An 18,945-nucleotide genomic window follows, 5' to 3' on the forward strand; every position below is an offset into this window, starting at 1 on the left:
AGGAGTCCGATCGTCTCAAATTAGCATGCGAGTTTTTAAAGAGATTTTTTATACGATTCCTTCTGTATTTTTAAAAGCGAATGGACATAAAAACCGACCCATACACGGTTGACGTACCAAAGTACCGGCAAAAACTTCTTCCATATATATATATATACACACACACACACACACACTAGAAAAATGCCCGTGCGTTGCAACGGGTGAGGGTACTATTTTAATCTTATTATTGTTATACGGTTTAATTAAGGTAAAAGTCACTCTGTGAATTTGCAAAGTAGTATAAGTAGAAGAGAAGATTACGGACGAGAAGTCCTTTTTCGAGGGAGTCGGACCTTTTTTAAGGAGTTTGGACGTTTTTTCTTCTTCTTTTTTTTTTCTCCGGTGGGGAGTCGGACTTTTTTTTCGATAGAAGTTTCTTTCTTTTTTTTGTTTTTCGCTCTTTTTCTTTCCACCGGAGGAGTCAGATTTCTTTAGAAGTCGGACGTTTTTTTTTAACAATAGAAGTTTTTTTCTCTTTTTTTTCTCGCTTTTTTTTCCATCGGACGACGGAAACTTTTTTTTATTTTAAAGTAGTAGTAGATAAGATATGTATTTTAAATATAGAATTTTTTGGGGTTAGCTTATTGCCCGATGACTATACGTAGGGTCAGAAAAAGTAATATTCATATGCTATAAAATAATATAAATGCTTTTAATTTCACTAGTCACTGACATGAGTATTTATTTACAAATTCATCAATCATGTGAGTCTTTCGAAACAATAATCTATTCAGATAGGCCGGCATCACAATTTTATAAAGATTAACACTATATAGTGATGGCTTTACAATGCATATGCTGTAGCGACCATGTATTCTTTTGTGTGGTGCTACCGTAGTTATAGTGCTACCGTACTATTAGAGCTATGCATTTCTTTTTTTTCGTTGTCTTCATGTTTTTTAAAGACATGATAAATATGCTACAGAACGATGGGTAGAATATGATAAATTAATTCGAACAGATACGATGTTTATGGTAGCGGATGGTTAAAGATGCTCTACCGAAATTTAATAAACATAAATACTGTGCACTAGATAAAGGCTGCTCTATATATATCCACTGTCTTACTTCTATGTGTGTTGGCTGTGCCAAGCCAAACTGCCAAACACAAATAAGAAAGTCCATAATATAAGGAAAATCCATAATATAAAGAAAGAAAAGGGAAAGAAAAAGGAAAACAGAAAAAAAAAACGAAAAGCAGCTAAGCGAGCCAGCGACAGAAAGGGGAGAGGCAGGGCAGCGCCTCCGAGTCCCAAAACCCTAGCCATTTCTGGTTCCCTACCTCGCGCCTCAGGAATCTTCCAGAAGCTTCTAGACCCCGCGCGGATCCTCCCTCCCGGTAAGCTCACTCCACCGGATCTCCTCGAGCCGCGAGCTCCCCTAGCGAGATTTGACGCGGTTTCGGGCGGCGGCTCCAGGCTTGGGCTCGACTTTGGGGGAATCGCAACGCTGGCGGCGGTGGGCAGGTGATGGCGGATCCGCCTCGGGGTGGGGGATCTAGATTTCGGAGCTCGAGAGCGAAGGTGGAGTCGGACGAGTGGGTCGTGCGGTTGAAGCTAGGGTTTTGCAGGGCGAGGGAGGGGAGGAGGGAAGGATGCTGACCGTCCTGCGGGTGCACCTCCCGTCGGAGATCCCTATCGTGGGCTGCGAGATCACGCCCTACGTGCTCCTGCGGCGCCCCGATGGCGGCATCTCCACCGAAGATGTGCATGAGGCCATCCCTCTGGATGGGCACTTTATGCGGTATAAATGGTGAGTTAGCTCACATCTGAACCTTCAAATGGTTCAAATTTCCTAGTCTTGTAGAAATGTTTACTTAATTGAAGTTGCAAATGACTATAGATTCGTTTTATGAAATAATAGCGATTAGCCGATTACAAGTTTTTAGATTACAGTGCAGAATGTTAGAAAAAATACAGAACTAAAAGACATTTTGCATTCTAGCTAGTAGATAATAGATAGATGTGTATATAGACTGCGAAATGCTAGTTTGCATCCTTGGGACACTCAATGAGAAGTATCGCCATTCGCTCATTTGTATGGCAGATGAATTATGTTATGCATGGCGTCATCAGTAATTTAATACGTTTGGCGTTTTGTATTATGTGTAGTGATATGCCCCTGATAACCCCAACACTAGCTGGTATGAAGTATAACTAGATGACTGGTAGATGGACAACGGGTAAACATTTTAGGGAACTGATTTTTTGTTGTGCCGTGTCGACATTATGTCATTCAGGATTAATTGAAACTTTCTGGGTTTCAAATAATGTGTTTTTTTGCTAATGTATCCACGGTCAGGGTTTTACTTGCATCATTTCTTGATTGTGGCAATAAACGAGCATCCTTAAGAGCACAGTCAAAGTTCTGTCGAAAAATTCGCGGTAAAAAATTCATAGAGCTCTGTCAACGTTGTCGGTTATTAAAAACGGAAGGTTTGTCAGTGCCTACAGTGAAATTCCTCTTGTTTTATAGTATATCTTGAATAGTCTATTATAATTGCCTTATTGCTATTATTGGGAGCTTTGTTTTGGTTATCATTTGGTGACACTTAGGAAATGATTAAATGCCTTTATAAATTATTCAATCAGCCTTTTTTGAATTGTGGATTCTACATATGTAGCCGCAACCCTGCAACATGGAGTATTGCTATTCCCTCAGCTAAACTAATCTTTGAACTTTTTACATAAATAACATGTGTGACCACTGATTTTACTTCCTTATAAAGGTACCGCATACAAAGTGATCGAAGAGTCGCTGTCTGCAATGTTCATCCAACAGAACAGGCAACAATACAGTGCTTGGGGTGTTTGAAGTCAAAAATACCAGTTGCTAAGAGCTACCATTGTTCTGCTAAGTGCTTCTCAGATGCCTGGCAACACCACAGGGTGTTGCATGAACGTGCTTTGAGCGCTTTAAATGAAAATGGCAACGAAGAGGAGGAGTTATTTGGCCGATTTGGTAGTGGCAATGCAGGGATTATAAATGCCAGTTTATCTGGCTCAACATCAAATATTGGACAGAGCTCAAGTGTTAATAATGGACCTACACCTGTGTATCCCACTGGAACTGAAAAGAATTCTGGTGAAACTTGGTTTGAAGTGGGACGTTCACGGACGTATACGCCAACTGCTGATGATATTGGGCATGCCCTAAGATTCGAATGTGTAGCAGTGGATTCAGAAACAAGGTCGAGTGTGGGAGCTCCAACTTCAATCATGACATCTCGTGTAATTCCTGCTCCAACACCCACTCCGCGTCGTCTGATACCAGTGAATTCGGCTGATGTAATGGGACACTTTGATCTAGACAGCCGAAATTCTTCTTTTGGGACATTCACAGTGTTGTCTTACAATATTCTTGCTGATACATATGCAACAAGTGATACATACAGCTATTGCCCAACTTGGGCACTTTCATGGCCTTACAGAAGACAAAATTTGCTGCGTGAAATAATTGGTTACCATGCGGATATCATCTGCCTTCAGGAGGTATGCCATTTTAATTGTTATCCTTTTTTTATAGAAAATATTTGAAAGATCTGAATGTTGCATATCTACCACTTCCGACTTACATATGTAAAGTGCGCGAAATATGTTTGATATGCTTAACAAACTTTGGTGTCATTTTCAGTCATTTTTCAATAGAACACCCTTATAATTTGTTTATCCTACATTCCTGCTAAACCTTGCTTTGCTCATGATACTGTCCTCAAGTCTTTCTTGTGTTGTGTCCTGCTTCATTAGTTCCACATTAGCTAGATCACTATTATTGGTTGCTCTCTTGATTTTTCAGGATCAAAATAATCAAGTTTCAAGAATTCTATTATGAATTAAACATTACTACTTTCAGGTACAAAGTAACCACTTTGAAGAATTCTTTGCACCGGAGCTTGACAAACATGGATATCAGGCACTGTTCAAGAAAAGGACAACTGAGGTATGCCTTTTATTTTGTGGTTGGATAAACAACTTGGCATACTATTTTGTTTGACTTCGTAATTATTGCTTGATGCGTTGTTTGTGCATCAATTATGTAATAGGTGTACACTGGCAATCTCCAATCAATTGATGGATGTGCTACTTTCTTTCGAAGGGACAAATTTTCACATGTCAAAAAATACGAGGTATCTCAATGGCAGGGTTTTTGTTATAGTCTTCAATTTTCTTCATACCATTCGTATAATATTTTCTGAACTTCAATGTAGGTTGAGTTTAATAAGGCTGCACAGTCTTTAACTGATGCAATTATTCCAGCTGCTCAAAGAAAAGTGGCTTTAACTCGATTGATTAAGGTATGCCCCAAATTTAAAAACAAGAAATATGTCTTACGACCTGTGCTGTCAATTGTTATATTAATGTGCTAATTCTTCTTCTCGACTGTGCAGGATAACATTGCGTTGATTGCAGTTTTAGAAGCTAAGTTTGGTAGCCATGGGGCTGATAACCCTAGCAAAAGACAGCTCCTTTGTGTGGTAAGATATTCTGAGTCTATATTTGCAAATGTAATTGTTGTACTCTTTCTGAATCAACAGAAGAACATCCATTTCAGTGAGATCTCACTTATTAAACTATACATCTAGATGAAGGATGTTTCTTCATGGGTTTTCTGTAAGGTTTTGTTCACGAACATGTAGCATCAGACGATTCTGTCATGAGTAAGGACCCAGGAAAAATATAATAGAATGCCATACACCAGTTACCAAAGTTTTTTACCCATAGTTGTAGCATGTAGGATGCTTATGATGTGAGAGAACAAGATGCATGCTTTACATGTCCATTGTATCCATGGTATTCATCAATTTATTGTTGGATCCCTCTTTTCTTTTTGGGTCATTTTGATTATTCGATTATCGGAGGGGTTTCCGCACCTTTTATGATATACTTTGAGTTGTTTACCTGCATTAAGTAGACTGTATCAAGTATATTTGCAGTGATCTTACTTCATGCTTAGTTCTCTTGTAATAGCATGTTTGGTGCCATGGGGATCTCATTTGTTTCTTAACCTGTTTGTTTTTCAGGCAAATACGCATATCAATGTTCACCAAGACCTCAAAGATGTCAAGCTATGGCAGGTCAGATCATAACTCTGTTTGCAGAATTTTACAGTATTTCTAATTTTCATGAATTGACAATTGTAATCTTCTATGAAATTCTTTCAGGTTAACACCCTCCTAAAAGGTTTAGAAAAAATAGCTGTCAGTGCGGACATTCCAATGCTGGTCTGTGGAGATTTCAATGCAACCCCTGGAAGGTTTGTTCATCTACTGAAGGATTTGGATTTATTCTCCTTATGTCCTACTATGTGAAGATTCTAAATGGCAAATGCGCACTGTAACGTTGCAGTACTCCACATGGGCTTCTTGCAATGGGGAAAGTTGATCTGATGCATCCAGATCTAGCAATAGATCCTCTTGGAATTTTGCGACCAGCAAGCAAGTTGACACACCAGCTTCCTCTGGTATAGTGAACCCAGCTCTCTTAATCTACTTTATATTTTTTAGTTATGGCTCTGAACAAAGGATTTGCTTGTTTTACAGGTGAGTGCGTACTCTTCATTTGCAAGGATGGTTGGTGCTGGTTATGATTTGGAGCACCAGAGGAGGAGAATGGACCCTGCAACAAATGAACCACTTTTCACAAATTGCACGAGGGATTTCACTGGGACCATTGATTACATATTTTACACAGGTTTGTGGTGAAACTTTGTTGAAATGCTGCCTGTGGTGTGTTCTGGAATATGCAAATATTGCTAGATTTACCTTTGCATTGTATTTTCCATTTCAGCGGATTCGTTATCAGTGGAGTCGTTGCTGGAACTTCTGGATGAGGATAGCTTACGGAAAGACACTGCGCTTCCTTCACCTGAATGGTCATCAGATCATATAGCACTCTTAGCAGAATTTCGGTGCAAGCCTAGAGTTAGACGATGATACCCTAGGTATGAGCAAAGTACTAAAATCATTGATTAGTTATACCATTGATTTGGTTGGAGTTACCCATGTTCTTTAGATAATAGAACGCCCCATCAATATTCCTTGAATGGTAATGCCGTTCACCAAAATCAATAGATGCTTGTACCTCAACTTTAATAAACCAAATGCAGGAATTCTTAGTTTCAAGTACACATGACATATGTCCCCATATCTCACTTTGCATGAATTGTTTTGCCTCCTGGAGCTTGTGAGTTGTTAGTAGTTGAAAATCTACAGTCTGACAACTGGGGCACTCATGATGACCATTTAGTGCAGAATTATGCTGTTGCTATAGGTCCTGACAAAGCATTTTGTCTGCAGGTACATCCATGTTCACTAGGAGGTGCTCTAGCGGCGTGATTACCAACATACACAAGGGAACATACCCTCAGGGGAAGTAAGATTAACAATCTTAAGGAAGGGAGGATTGTTATGTTCATTACTCTTTTCATTTCTGCCCTGATTTTTTTAGTGGCTCTAGCTGGATTGCGACTTTCTATAGGTGAAATATCCACGCAAAGAGAAATATTTAATAGCTTTGGTGTCATTGTTAGTTTTTTTCAATTTCAGTCTGTCTACAATTTTTCCTTACCATGGAATCTAGTTCTTACAAGCTGGAAATGATCCCTTCCATAATCCATTGTGTACGTCTCACTTTTTTTTTTTGGCTGACATGTAAATCTGTCACATGGGTCGGTGCTAGTTTTCGGAAATGTTAATTGTTGTTTAAGAGCCATAGTTGCCAGCTGAAGTACAGTTATCTTGAAGGAAATGAAATTACGGGTTTGGTTTGTTGCAAAAATTCTGAGGGCGATGCTGCTTCCTGTATGTATATTTATTTGTGTTCGCTACTTAATGAAACCCAGGTTGTCCTTTTGATAGTGTTTATCAACAATCTACCTATTTGTTGTTTCTCATTCTCACAAGGTAAGAACACTCCCAAAACAGTTGCCAGGAACCTCCTAAAGATTATTGCTGGGGCCGATCTGAAGAAAACAGGATGCTCATACTTTGTGTAAGAGAAATTCAGCTATCAATGGATCCTGACATTTTGGATGTCAAGAGTGTTTCACTGTTCCTATTTAGTGGAAGCACCCCGAATGTTTTTACACTACTACCACCCGAATTGATATGCTTGCATTTACTTTGGTTGCCAGCAGCTTCATGACAAACTCTACTGTAGCATGTTTAATATCCTGCCGATAGGCAGATTGATTGCTCCTGCCATCCCTGGTACGCAGAAGTTAAAGATTGCACTACATGGCTTGCTACTGGTCTTTTAAGAGGCTTGGATCCCATTCATCTTGAGCTGTTCCGGTGCAATGATGGCTGTGTTTTCACGTCAAAATTAGAAGTTTGGTTGAAATTGGAACGATGTGACGGAAAAGTTGGAAGTTTATGTGTGTAGGAAAGTTTTGATGTGATGAAAAAGTTGGAAGTTTGAAAAAATATTTTGGAACTAAACACGGCGGATGATTCATGAACTCAGCTGCTGTTGCCACTTTGCTACGCGACCCTACAACCGTCTGCCACCTGGTTCTACGCTGCACGTCGCTCTTGAGAAATTGCTCTTTACATCCAGGATGAAGACTGCGAGAGGAGGAAAGGAAGGCGCCAGAAAACTGTTTTGGGTTTCTGCACAGCACTAATGTACTGGCCTATGGTACTCTGGGCCATTCTACCCTGCTTCAGTCCCTCCGTCCTAGAATAACTTAGGCTCCGTCCTAGAATAACTTAGGCTGTGTTTGAGGGAGAGTGGATTGGGAAGATACGTAAAACGAGGTGAGTCATTAGCGCATAATTAATTGAGTATTAACTATTTTAAACTTCAAAAATGGATTAATATGATTTTTTAAAACAACTTTTCTATATAAATTTTTTTTACAAAAACCACACCGTTTAGTAGTTTGAAAAGCGTGCGCACGGAAAACGAGTGACAATCTCCCCTATCTCCAACGAATGAACGCAGCCTTAGAAGTTATTTAGGAGAGTTTTTTAAGCTTTTGTCAAAATAAGAAGCTCCCCAAACAAAATATTGTCGTTCAAGTTTCCATAAAAAATTAAAAGCTAAAAGTTGAGAAATCAAACTTTTGTAGATTCTTAAAAGCCGGCTACCAACCAATTGCTTCTTATAATCTTAAACTCTCCCAAACAACCTCTTAACGATAGGACCTAGTACAATGAATCTAGATAAGCTCTTGTTCTGATTGGTTGTATTAGGATGTCCTATCTTAGATTTAGATATTTTAGGACAGATGGATTACGTTACTACTACTCTTTAGTTTTGTAGAGAAATAACAATAGTTTGAAAAGGAACAACTTTGGATCATAGCTAGAAATAGCTATTATCTTTGTCGGATTTTTTTTCATGTACACCCTCCGGTCCAAAATATAAAGAGTTTTTGTTGGATGAGGTCCTTATATTTTAGGAGAAAGGGAGTTGTAGATATGCAACATCTCTTATTATGGAGATAGTATATTTTAGGACGTTAATACTATCTCAGAATGGGACGATTTTCTTTGCAAGATCCAGCAACAACAATAACTGAATAAGGGTGTGTTTAGTTTACGCTAAAATTAGAAGTTCGGTAGAAATTGAAACGATGTGATGGAAAAGTTGGTAGTTTGTTTGTAGGAAAGTTTTAATGTGATGGAAAAGTTGAAAGTTTGAAGAAAAAGTTTAGAAGTAAACTCGGCCTAACCCCCGTTACTTTCCTGGTTGTATCACTGTGTCAGGCTTGAAGGCATTTGGCAGAATGGCAGGTAATCCACATGGAGAGACGAAGGCGATCCACCACCATTGTTCATCAGGCCGGCCGCACCGCGCGACAGTGCCTCCTCTGCTGTTGCATGAATGCCGGAGTTATTGGCTGTTGCTGCTGTGCAGCGCTGCACCCATCTCCCCAACCACGCAACTCATCAAAACGACCAACGCGACCGCATCAAATCCCCCACCTTGAATTGCATCCTCCTCCTCCCCCACCGTCTTCGCGGCGTTGTGAACTGGGCGCCTTCGCCGTGAACAGTTCCACGTCGCCAAGTTATAAGAAAACCCATGAGCTCGGTAAGTCACACCTCAACCAAACAGTTTCAACTAAAATATAAACGATATTGGGTATAATGTTCTTGTAAAATAAATTAGTAAGATGAAGCTAGATTTAGGTTGCTCCATCACTTCACTGTGGAGTCCTTACGTTTTTTTTTTAGCATGAAGCCGTGTTGTACGTCCGCCCGCTACGTACGCGTGTCGTTTTGGCCGTTTTGCTATGTAATTCTGGGCAGGGTCTGGCTGTGGCCCGTGGGCCGTGGCTGGCAGCGCGACACCGCCACGGAAAACCGGGGACGCCACGGTGGGACGGGGGCGGTGCACCGGTCGAGCGCCGAACAGTGCGCGTCCTCCGCTCCACTGCACGTAGCCCGTGCGATGCGAGCACGACACGACCCCCCCCCCCCCCCCCGACCCCCAGTGCATCTGTGCATGGCACGTCCACAGTTGCACACTGCACCACCACCAGCCCTCGCCCGTTATAACTCCCCTTCACCAACCCACCCAACCCCTCACTCTCAACTCAACTCACCACTGCTTCGAGTTGGGGATGGCGATGGTGGCGATGGTGGTGGCGGCGATGGCGGTGGCGGCGGTGGCGAGGGGGGACATGAGCGCGGACAGGACGGAGTGCGCGGACCAGCTGGTGGGGCTGGCGCCGTGCCTGCAGTACGTGCAGGGGGAGGCGAAGGCGCCGGCGCCGGACTGCTGCGGGGGGCTCCGGCAGGTGCTCGGGAAGAGCCCCAAGTGCCTGTGCGTCCTCGTCAAGGACAAGGACGACCCAAACCTCGGCATCAAGATCAACGCCACCCTCGCCCTCGCCCTCCCCTCCGCCTGCGGCGCCACCCACGCCAACGTCTCCCACTGCCCCCGTACGCCCATCTTACTCTTACACACCTCTCTCACCTCGCCGCCGCCTCGGACGTTCTCGCTTTGTTTTCTTTTGCTTTCTTGCGGTCCGTGACCACGCCATCTCGTTGTCGACGTTTTTGCACCCCCCCCCCCCTCTCCCCCAATGCCATGGTGGTGGCATGTCTGTCCAGCGTCCACCGTCGACACGGGCAACGCGTGGCCCGGCCGTTTTGTTTAGAACTTGTACGGTACAATATAATGCTAGTATATACTGTAAATATATATATATATATATATATATATATATATATATATATATATATATATATATATATATATATGATATAACGGTGTAGATTAATTCGATTTTTTAGTTAATTAGATTGTAGTATAAAATTTGAAAGGGTGATTTTGTCTTTTCTTTGTTATTCTATTATTAAATCGTGCTATCATGCTTCGTCATCGCGATGACGGCGCTCGGGATGCTTATCCCTAGTGCACAATAAGATCCAGGACCGGGCACTCCCAAATAGGTCAAATCTGAACCAAAAATTATTAAAATGTTATTTTATTTTTTATCAAATTCCTAACATACCCTTCTATATACTACCAGTATATACTGGTAGTATACAGTATATACTGGTATAGTATATTGTACCGTAAAAGTACTTTTTTAATGTTTTTTGTGTGATTTTTTCGACTTTCAAGTTTCAGTTCAACTGAAGCTGCAAATAATTGAAAGTCGAACTCCTCCACATTCTCCCGCATTATTCAAACATGCCACAATAATGCTCTGCAACAATGATTTTTCTTTTTTTACATGATCCGCATGAATTATTGTGGCATGTTGCAGAGCTCCTGCACATTCCTCCGAACTCGAAAGACGCCGCCATCTTCAGCCCCGGTGGCGACAAGGGCTCCCCTGCTGCTCCAGGTGAGTGAGCCTTACTTAATCTGTTTTTCCCTCCAGTGTCTATGTCTTGTCTCCACTGTTAATTTCTCTGCAGATCATGTAGTTCTACAAATTACTGACCATGATCCGTACTACATAGTGGAATTTACGGTAGTGACTAATGTATGAGTGAGTAGTTTTGTCATGTGAACATGAGAAGTTTGATATCGCCGAAAGGTGTGCACTGCGGTCGTGTGGTAATGTGACCCACCAAACACAGCGCGCTAGTGCTTTGACATCATCACGGTCTGAGACAGAAACAACCAGGAGTTTCTTGGTAATCATAGTTCATAAACTGTTTTTGTAGAGTTGAGAATCAACCGAAGCTGAGACTAAAGTTAAACTGATGGTCTGAAACTATGAAATGTTTCAAGAACAATTCGATTTCACTGAGAAAAATAGTATAGTTCATCTTTGCTTCAGCTGTTAACGATTCTGCTGCTTAATTTATCGGCATTGCTCATCGTCATTGCATACAAACTACGTCTCTGATCTGATGATCAACGCTGATTATTTGTCACTTTCTCCATGCAGCGAAGGACAACTCGACGACGACGACCGACTCGCGCGCTGTGCAGGCGGCCAACGGGGGCAGCCGCTCGTCGGCGGCGACCGCCGGCGCCGCGCTGACGGCGTTGCTGGCCAGCTACTTCCTCCTGCTCCTGCCGGAATTCTCAGCTCCGTCGTCCTTCTAGATCACTGTCTGCATCATCTCGTGCGTCCTCTGCAGCTACCGATCGAAACCAAGAACACGGGATTGGATGGAGCCAGATCAATTAGTGGGCGATTATATTGGACAATGCCTGGTGAAAAACTGAGACTCAGAGAGTGTGATGCATCCGTGCATATGTTGTAGTATGTGACAGATAGTAATTCGTTGGCGTTTGCAGTGTACTGTACTGCACTGTTTGTTCTTTTCCTGCTATGTTCTGGATTCTGGACGATGTGTTTTGCTACTCCTACTAGCTTTTCTATAGTACATCTGGTTACTAATGCTGATCACGATTGATATTTGTTGCTGCCAGAGTAGCAGTAAGGTGAGCCGTTTGATTGATCTGTTCCAGCTTTTCTTTCTGGTTGTTTTTGTACTTTTGAATCATGAATTTGTGATGCTCGCCTCACGAGTGACGGTTCCATGAAATTCAGCGATGTTATGTATTCTCAAATGTCTCGATAAGATACTTCTTATATTGTCTTGAATTTGCTCTCCAACTTCAGCGATGGTACCCAAAACTAGCGCAGAAACCTTAGATCACACATTTGTGGTGATTTTTATTGCAGCCACCTTCATGTTGCCACGAAAAAGAAGCAAGGATATTGAGAAAAAAAGGGGGTCCAAGAGGTTCGGAGAATTACACTCCGACCTCCCACATTTCACCTTTGCATTGTACCGTATCGAATTTGAGTGATGGTACCCAAAACTAGTGCAGAAACGTTAGATCACATATTTGTGGTGATTTTTATTGCAGCTACCTTCATGTTGCCAAGAAAAAGAAGCAAGGATATTGAGAAAAAGGAAGGGGTCAGGGGGTTCGGAGAATTAAACTCCAAACCCCACCTGTGTGTTTGGTCCATGTCGTGGAGGATGTCGTTTCAAATCCACGGTCTTACGCGCGATTTGCACCCGCTCATCGAGTCGTCGTCGGCGGCGAGAGAGGAATTTCGTCCTTGGAGGCAATAATAAGTAATTACTAAAGTATCTTGATGAAATGAATCGATCCTGGGCAGCAGAACATCGGTTCATTCGATCGCCACACTTCAAGTATGCGATGAAGCCGATGAGTGTGCATTTCAATGGACAACGACACCTGCAGTACGGCTGCTGCATCTCAGATGTCTCGAACTCTCGATACAAAACTTCACGTCGGCTTGAACTTTTTGCGAGGTTATTTCGTCTTGAATTTGCTCTCGAATTTGAGTGATCATACCCAAAATCAATGCTGAAACCGTAGGTGTACACTGATGATGATTTCTATTGCATCTACCTTCATTGTTGCCATGAAAAAGAAGCGAGAATATTGAGAAAACAAGGGTTTCGGAGAATTGAAATCCGACCTCCACCTCCACGAATCCTACGCAGGCTTTTCAAGGCCCATTAAGAAATGATGCGGCCTATTCAAGGCCCATTAACACGGCCCAGTAACAATAAGAAGTCCGTCTCGGCGACAGACTAGTCTTTCGTCGACCGCTCCGCTCTGATATAAAGGAGACACGAAGGCCCAGCGCTTCCTCCTCCTCCCAACGCCGCCGCCGCCGCCGCCTCCGCCGCCATCGTCTTGCGCGCTCGTCGGCCGCCGCCCACGCGAGGAAACGAGGTGCGTCCCTTCGCCCGATCTCGATCTCGATCTCTACGCGCGTTTCTTCCTTGACGACGTACTGGGTGTTATCTTGTATGCTTCATGGCGGAATTGCCACTACCTTGCCGCTTGTGATTTAGGGTGCCCTAGTACTCTTGCTCGTACTCCGTGGCCGTTATGCGTTTGTTCCGTGATGCCGTGTTGAAATTGGGATTGGGAATTGATGGTATCGGCAAGTCCTGAAGGGCCGAATTTTCTCTGCCATGAATTATTTATGAGGATGATTTTAGGGTTCTTGTTAAATTAGAAGTTCAGAACAAATTAAGATGACCAGTGTCGCTAATGTGCGACAACCGTAGATGATCAGTTTTACCCTGTACTTAATTAATTAGTAGTCTGAATCTGAATGTCTGAAACAGCTGAAAGAACAGTTTTGTCATGTTCCCTGATTAGTTTGATTGCTGCTACAATAGTAAAGTCTGGCTTACTAGAGAACCGGATTTCTGCACTTTAAAAGTTAAAATACACTGCTGAAATTATTAGTTTAGTGCATGGTTCTTGCTACCCCCATAGAGATGATCATTGGGGGATGGACAGAATTTTTGTACTTCAGAACTGTTTAAAGTGAAGTTAGTGCCTAGTTATCCAGATTTGTGCAAGAACTAGCATGCGATTTCCCACTAGCGAAATTGCATGTTGTGTACATTTACTCATGTTTTCCTTATTGCGATTGCTCTGGAACCTCAAATCTGTTCTAGTATTATATTTAGTTTTTTTTTGCCAGGTCCGCGAAGTTATATTTAGTTCCAATGTGCCTAGTTTGCATGATTAGGTCACTGTAATTGAAGCATGAGTCTTGTTTGCTCAACAACAGTTTCAACCAACCATTCGCGGTAGCATCTACTCCACTCACATTGATAACCAATATGCTGTTTGTTCGTGCAGCATGGACACCCAGGTGAAGCTGGCTGTTGTGGTGAAGGTGATGGGGCGTACCGGCTCCAGGGGTCAGGTGACCCAGGTGAGAGTCAAGTTCTTGGATGACCAGAACCGTCTCATCATGAGGAACGTCAAGGGCCCGGTTCGCGAGGGCGACATCCTCACCTTGCTCGAGTCCGAGAGGGAGGCCAGGAGGCTTCGCTGAACCTTCTTGCACGAATTCAGACATGTCTGTCGTACTGTGGTTGTCTGATTGTCTTTGAGCTCTAGACCTGATGACAATCTCGCATTTTTTGTTTTATATAACTGAGCTGAATTTCACTTGATGCAATGTGACATGGTTGTGCTCGATAATATTAGCTGAATTGATGCATGGATTGGTTATTGGCTCGAATTTTATACTGTCTGAAACTCTGAATACACCCACAAAGTAAGGACTTTTAGGCTGCACCGTGCTGCAGCAGCGAGGTGGGAGTCCTGGCGGCGGCGTAGAGCGGCGCCGGCGACGGGAGCGGCGCGCAGGGGCTCTGCCGGGGGGTCGCCGTCGACCCGAGCCTCGGTGGCCCGGCGCCGCCGCGCGGAGTCAGGCTGATCTGCTCCATCACCCGGAACTGGAGCTCCGGCGGGTAGTCGCGGACGCAGCCGATCCGCGGCCCGGCGCCGGTGGTCCACCGGAGCGACAGCTGCTTCCCGAGCTGGTACGAGTTCATGGTCATCCTGGAGTTGAGCCGGCGGAGGATCTTCTCCTGCGGCACCACCACCGCCTCCTCCGCCTCCTCGCCGCCGCGGAACAGGTTCACCTTGCAGAAGTCCAGGCGGTCGCCGAACGACCCGGCGTCCTGCTCCGCCACGCCCTTGGCCAGCCGGCTCTTGTCCAGCGTCAGCCTCGGCGGCCGCTTGCGCTGTAGGCGGTTGCCGGAGGATGACCTCTTCATCACCGGCGTGGCTGGCTCACCGCCGGTGGTGGAGGGTGGCGCGGCTTGCGCGGCCACGGTGGTAGTGCCATTGTCGTCGGCCGTGGCGTCTTCTTCCTTCTCAGGCTTTCCTGGCTCGGTTGGCTCGAGCTGGGAGCGGCCACTCCTGGACCTGAGACACTCGTCCTCTTCATCTTCTGATGGGCTCAACTGTAGCAAAACCAACAAACCCAATTATATGTTCTGATGTCAGAATATATATCAAGGCTAGGAAATCTTAAACTGATCTTTTGAAAGGAAATCTTAAACACTTAAAACTAATTGGCTCATAAGAAGTCTTTCTTTTGTTGGCATGTAAAAAATACCCTTCTCTAAAACAGAATGTAAGAAGATAGAATTTACCGTTGTCTACTCACCTTGATATTGGCAAGATCTACGTTTCTCTTCTTCAGATACATCATGAATTCGCGGAAGTTTGCCTCCGTAGGACGGTAGTGGCCGCTATGTGGCCAGACAGCCTGAGAAATAACTGAATCAGAAAAGGTGTCTTTGCTGCTGTGCAGACCAAGAAATAAAACCACATAATCTGCAGTTCCATGCACCTTTAGGATTCCATTATCTACAACTAGTCTCCCGGCAGCAGATGTGGCTCCACCAGCAAGGAAGCTGGAGTGCTGGAATGTGCCCTTGCTCTTCTGCAAGAATGTATCCATTTCATCAGTGATAGGTGACGTTTCACTATTATGGTTCATGTACTGAATATGTACTATTGACAAGTGACAAATGCCAATATTCACTAACTGCTTAATGCTCAAAAAAGGTACCGTGCCAATGTATAGAACTCTTGTTGTGCTCAACACGAAGATCCATTTCGAATTCTTGGGGCCCTCAGAAGTGTCGACAATCTTGCGGCTCATCTTGTACAGCAGTTTCTTGTTCTCAATTACTACCTCATAGAACTCCCTCTCTTTCTGCACAAAGTAGTAATCTCTGTTCAGAGTGCAACCTTCTCCACTTTAAGATTTCAGAATGATTGGTTTGCAGGAACAGCAACTTACAGGGCCAAGATACCTGATGCATTGCTGCAACAGCTTCCATCTAGGGCAGTGGTCCTCCATACTTACGTCTTTTCCTTCACCCACATCCAACCTATCATAATCGTAAGTTCAGAAATCACCAATTTGTTTGTTCATCTGGTTCACAAACACTCTAGAGTTTCACGCTTTCGCATGAATTTTACCAGTAGAAGAAAGGTTGTTTGCTTTCGCAGTGAAGCCAATGTTGGTAGTAGTAATGGAGGTTGTGACCATACCGATGCCGAGGGTCAATCTGTCCAAAAGTCATCAATGAACTTCTGGTTAGTGAAGTGCTATCATAAAATTATGTTTGGATACAATGTTTTGAGAGTTCTGAAACATACAGCTTCGAGCCAGTGCTGCAAAGCGAGCTTCTGAGCCTTTTCATCCTTCAACAGACCTTTACCTACCTAACATAAGAACAAAAAAGCACAAACAGTACTCTTATCAGTATTCGGTAACACTATTATAGTATGCCTGTAGTGCATAGAACAAACAGAACTGCACCATTTCAGTTTATCAGTTTGAATGATTCAGAATACTTGAACATAATGCCAGAAATATATGTCAATGACAGCACCAGCAATGCCAACAGTTTTGTATACAAAGAACACTGCTATGAGCAATTCTCTATTTTCTAAGATCAGAAGGTTCAGGTTAGCCAAAAGAATGTGTAAACACATGACTATACCTTCGCAGCTTTCGTTCTAGCCCGAGACCACCTTGAGAGGGCAGATTCTGGCTTCTCCTCCTCAAAAAAGGATACTGAATTGTGCTTGAGCAGTGCGAAATCTATCAGTTTCCACCTGATTCAGCATCACAAAATTCAGGCAAAGTTATCACAATGAGAAATACACCGCATCAAATATGACAATGCATGAATAGCTTATGAATCCAACATACCAGCGTTGTTCAACAAGAACAGCGCAATCAGCAAGTTGCCGCCTAGTCCTGAAGCTCTTGTATACCTTCTGCACTCTTACTGCTGCGGCCTGGTGCTTCGGGCTGATCATCCCAACCACTGGAGAATGTGGTGGCAAGTATTCCATTGACCCATATCTTGGTAGGATAGTGCGTTTATGGGTGCAACTCTTCTCCTTGCCGGGTTTAGGACTCATCAAGGATACTGTAGTTTCAACATGAAATGGATCACCCTCACTTTTTTTGAAGTTAAAGGATTCTTTTATGATAGGCCTTTGGGAACTCAGGGAGTCGAGTAATGCCGGTGGTGACTCAAAGGTCTCAATGGTGCTGAGATTGTCAGAGCTGAGAGACCGAACAAACATCTGGTCTGTGTCCTCTTCCGTAGGCAGGTAGTCATCTGGCGGGTATGAGATTGACAGGCCCATTTCCTGACTGAAAAAATGCAATAACGTAACAGTTTTTTTGTTTGCTTTCCGCCCTATAGTTTCTTCTGATAAGCCTTACTTCTGTCGCTCTGGAGCTCTGCACCAATACATACTTTATAGATGAGCCAAGACCTGTTTTACATTGGAAAATCAAGGGAGACCAAATGTAGGCCGACTGAGTTGACAGGGTCATTTTAACAACACATTTGATGTCTTCCTTCCTTTGTTTTATATCTTATCAAGGGAGATCAAAATACATTATGTGAAATGGGCTCTATGAAATATGTTCTTATCCTTCATATAAAAATGATCCATCTCATTTCTTGTTTCTTAAATCACCTAGTTTCAATAATAAACGATATAGATAAAAAAATCCAAGAAGATCACGGAGAGTCATTTCTGTAAACAAGATTCAAAATCAAAGAACATCAGCCATACCTACCTAGCTCAAAGGGTACAGCACCATCCACCCAACAGAACCTCCTGATGAGAGGTCTGCGAGGAAGAAAGCTAAAAGGAACCTGAAAATTTGCATGACGAATGAGAGCAAATGTAGGGGAACCAGGCATAAATGGAGAGTAGGTAATGACCATGGAAGAGGGCAGATGAACACGGGGATGGGTTTGTTGCTGTCTTCACCCTATAAATAACAATGCACGGTCTGAGGTGATTGAATGCTCCGAGGGAAAAGAAAAGGAGAAAGAAAAGGGAGGTAGCTTATGATATATTTGGAGTGGTTAAAAATACACAACACATGTTCTTTTAATCGTTTTTGAACAAACATGGAATGGATAATTAGGTATAACTAGAACCCAAATTGCAGAGCTGCAGACATCAAAGAGATCTAAAATCTGATGGCATAATTTGTTGCTAGATTTTTTTTTCAAATTTCTTGTTATCGATTCGTCATGTAAGGAAATTTTACTCAAGAATCAATGACAAGACAACACGGCTACTCTGCCAAGTGCCAAGCTACTTGACCAAAGCAATCAGATGGGAACTAGCTCTAGCTGCGTGTGTATAGAAATGAGAGATTTGTTACCATCTGGGAGACGAAGCGCCGCCGCTGCTGATGTCCCCGGATCCCGAACACAGCAACGCCGGGCTCAACGATGTTAATCATCTAGGCGAACATGGCGGCCTCGCCGCCGGAAGCCGGAGAGCCATTTCTCCAGCCGCTTCCCCACTCCTCGACGCGAAGGAACACGAGCACCGATAAGGCATGGAGGCGTACCGGCCACGCCACACACCGCCGCCGTCTCCTTCCCCCTCGGGCCTCGGCCGCGCCACCCCGCCGGCGGCCGGCCGCCGCCGAGCGCTTGAGCCCGAGGAAAGAGACGAGTCCAAGGCCTGATGTGTTGGGCCTCGTCAATCTAGTAGGCCGACAACTGGTCCTGTTGTTGGGCCATCATCCATTCCATGCCAATATGGGCCTCCAATCCTTTTGTAGGGGAGTATGGGCCTTCAATCTAGTGGCAGTTTAGGCCCATTGAATGTAGACATA

At 43.6% G+C, this 18,945-nt stretch overlaps 4 protein-coding genes across 6 annotated transcripts; 3 read left to right on the top strand and 1 right to left on the bottom strand.

The window, feature by feature from the left end:
* The first annotated feature begins 1,197 nt into the window (after positions 1–1,197).
* Positions 1,198–6,818, top strand: LOC127767489 (carbon catabolite repressor protein 4 homolog 1-like). Of its 2 annotated transcripts, XM_052292842.1 has the most exons (13): positions 1,198–1,381; positions 1,461–1,794; positions 2,771–3,533; positions 3,895–3,981; positions 4,085–4,168; positions 4,250–4,336; positions 4,430–4,516; positions 5,063–5,116; positions 5,204–5,295; positions 5,388–5,502; positions 5,582–5,732; positions 5,829–5,982; positions 6,338–6,818. In XM_052292842.1, exons 2-12 carry the CDS (start codon positions 1,637–1,639, stop codon positions 5,972–5,974), a joined length of 1,824 nt encoding a protein of 607 aa, XP_052148802.1. In that variant the 5' UTR covers positions 1,198–1,381; positions 1,461–1,636; the 3' UTR covers positions 5,975–5,982; positions 6,338–6,818. The 2 variants fall into 2 exon arrangements, with proteins under 2 accessions (XP_052148802.1, XP_052148801.1); XM_052292841.1 differs by having other exon boundaries at positions 1,198–1,794.
* Positions 6,819–9,571: 2,753 nt separating this feature from the next.
* On the top strand, positions 9,572–11,879 carry LOC127765664 (non-specific lipid transfer protein GPI-anchored 14-like). Its single transcript, XM_052290606.1, has 3 exons — positions 9,572–9,934; positions 10,768–10,848; positions 11,401–11,879. Exons 1-3 carry the CDS (start codon positions 9,613–9,615, stop codon positions 11,559–11,561), a joined length of 564 nt encoding a protein of 187 aa, XP_052146566.1. The 5' UTR covers positions 9,572–9,612; the 3' UTR covers positions 11,562–11,879.
* Positions 11,880–13,972: 2,093 nt separating this feature from the next.
* Positions 13,973–14,307, top strand: LOC127768845 (40S ribosomal protein S28). Its single transcript, XM_052294499.1, has 2 exons — positions 13,973–14,001; positions 14,109–14,307. Exons 1-2 carry the CDS (start codon positions 13,973–13,975, stop codon positions 14,305–14,307), a joined length of 228 nt encoding a protein of 75 aa, XP_052150459.1.
* Positions 14,308–14,463: 156 nt separating this feature from the next.
* Positions 14,464–18,763, bottom strand: LOC127767761 (IQ domain-containing protein IQM5-like). Of its 2 annotated transcripts, none has more exons than XM_052293198.1 (11): positions 18,484–18,763; positions 17,884–18,081; positions 16,996–17,538; positions 16,784–16,898; positions 16,437–16,502; positions 16,329–16,345; positions 16,075–16,165; positions 15,841–15,987; positions 15,619–15,711; positions 15,433–15,534; positions 14,464–15,226 (listed from the first exon to the last, which is right to left on the bottom strand). In XM_052293198.1, exons 3-11 carry the CDS (start codon positions 17,439–17,441, stop codon positions 14,543–14,545), a joined length of 1,761 nt encoding a protein of 586 aa, XP_052149158.1. In that variant the 5' UTR covers positions 17,442–17,538; positions 17,884–18,081; positions 18,484–18,763; the 3' UTR covers positions 14,464–14,542. The 2 variants fall into 2 exon arrangements, with proteins under 2 accessions (XP_052149158.1, XP_052149157.1); XM_052293197.1 differs by having other exon boundaries at positions 16,257–16,345.
* Between the last annotated feature and the right edge of the window lie 182 nt (positions 18,764–18,945).

This window comes from Oryza glaberrima, chromosome 3, assembly GCF_000147395.1.
Source record: "Oryza glaberrima chromosome 3, OglaRS2, whole genome shotgun sequence".
NCBI lineage: Eukaryota > Viridiplantae > Streptophyta > Magnoliopsida > Poales > Poaceae > Oryza > Oryza glaberrima.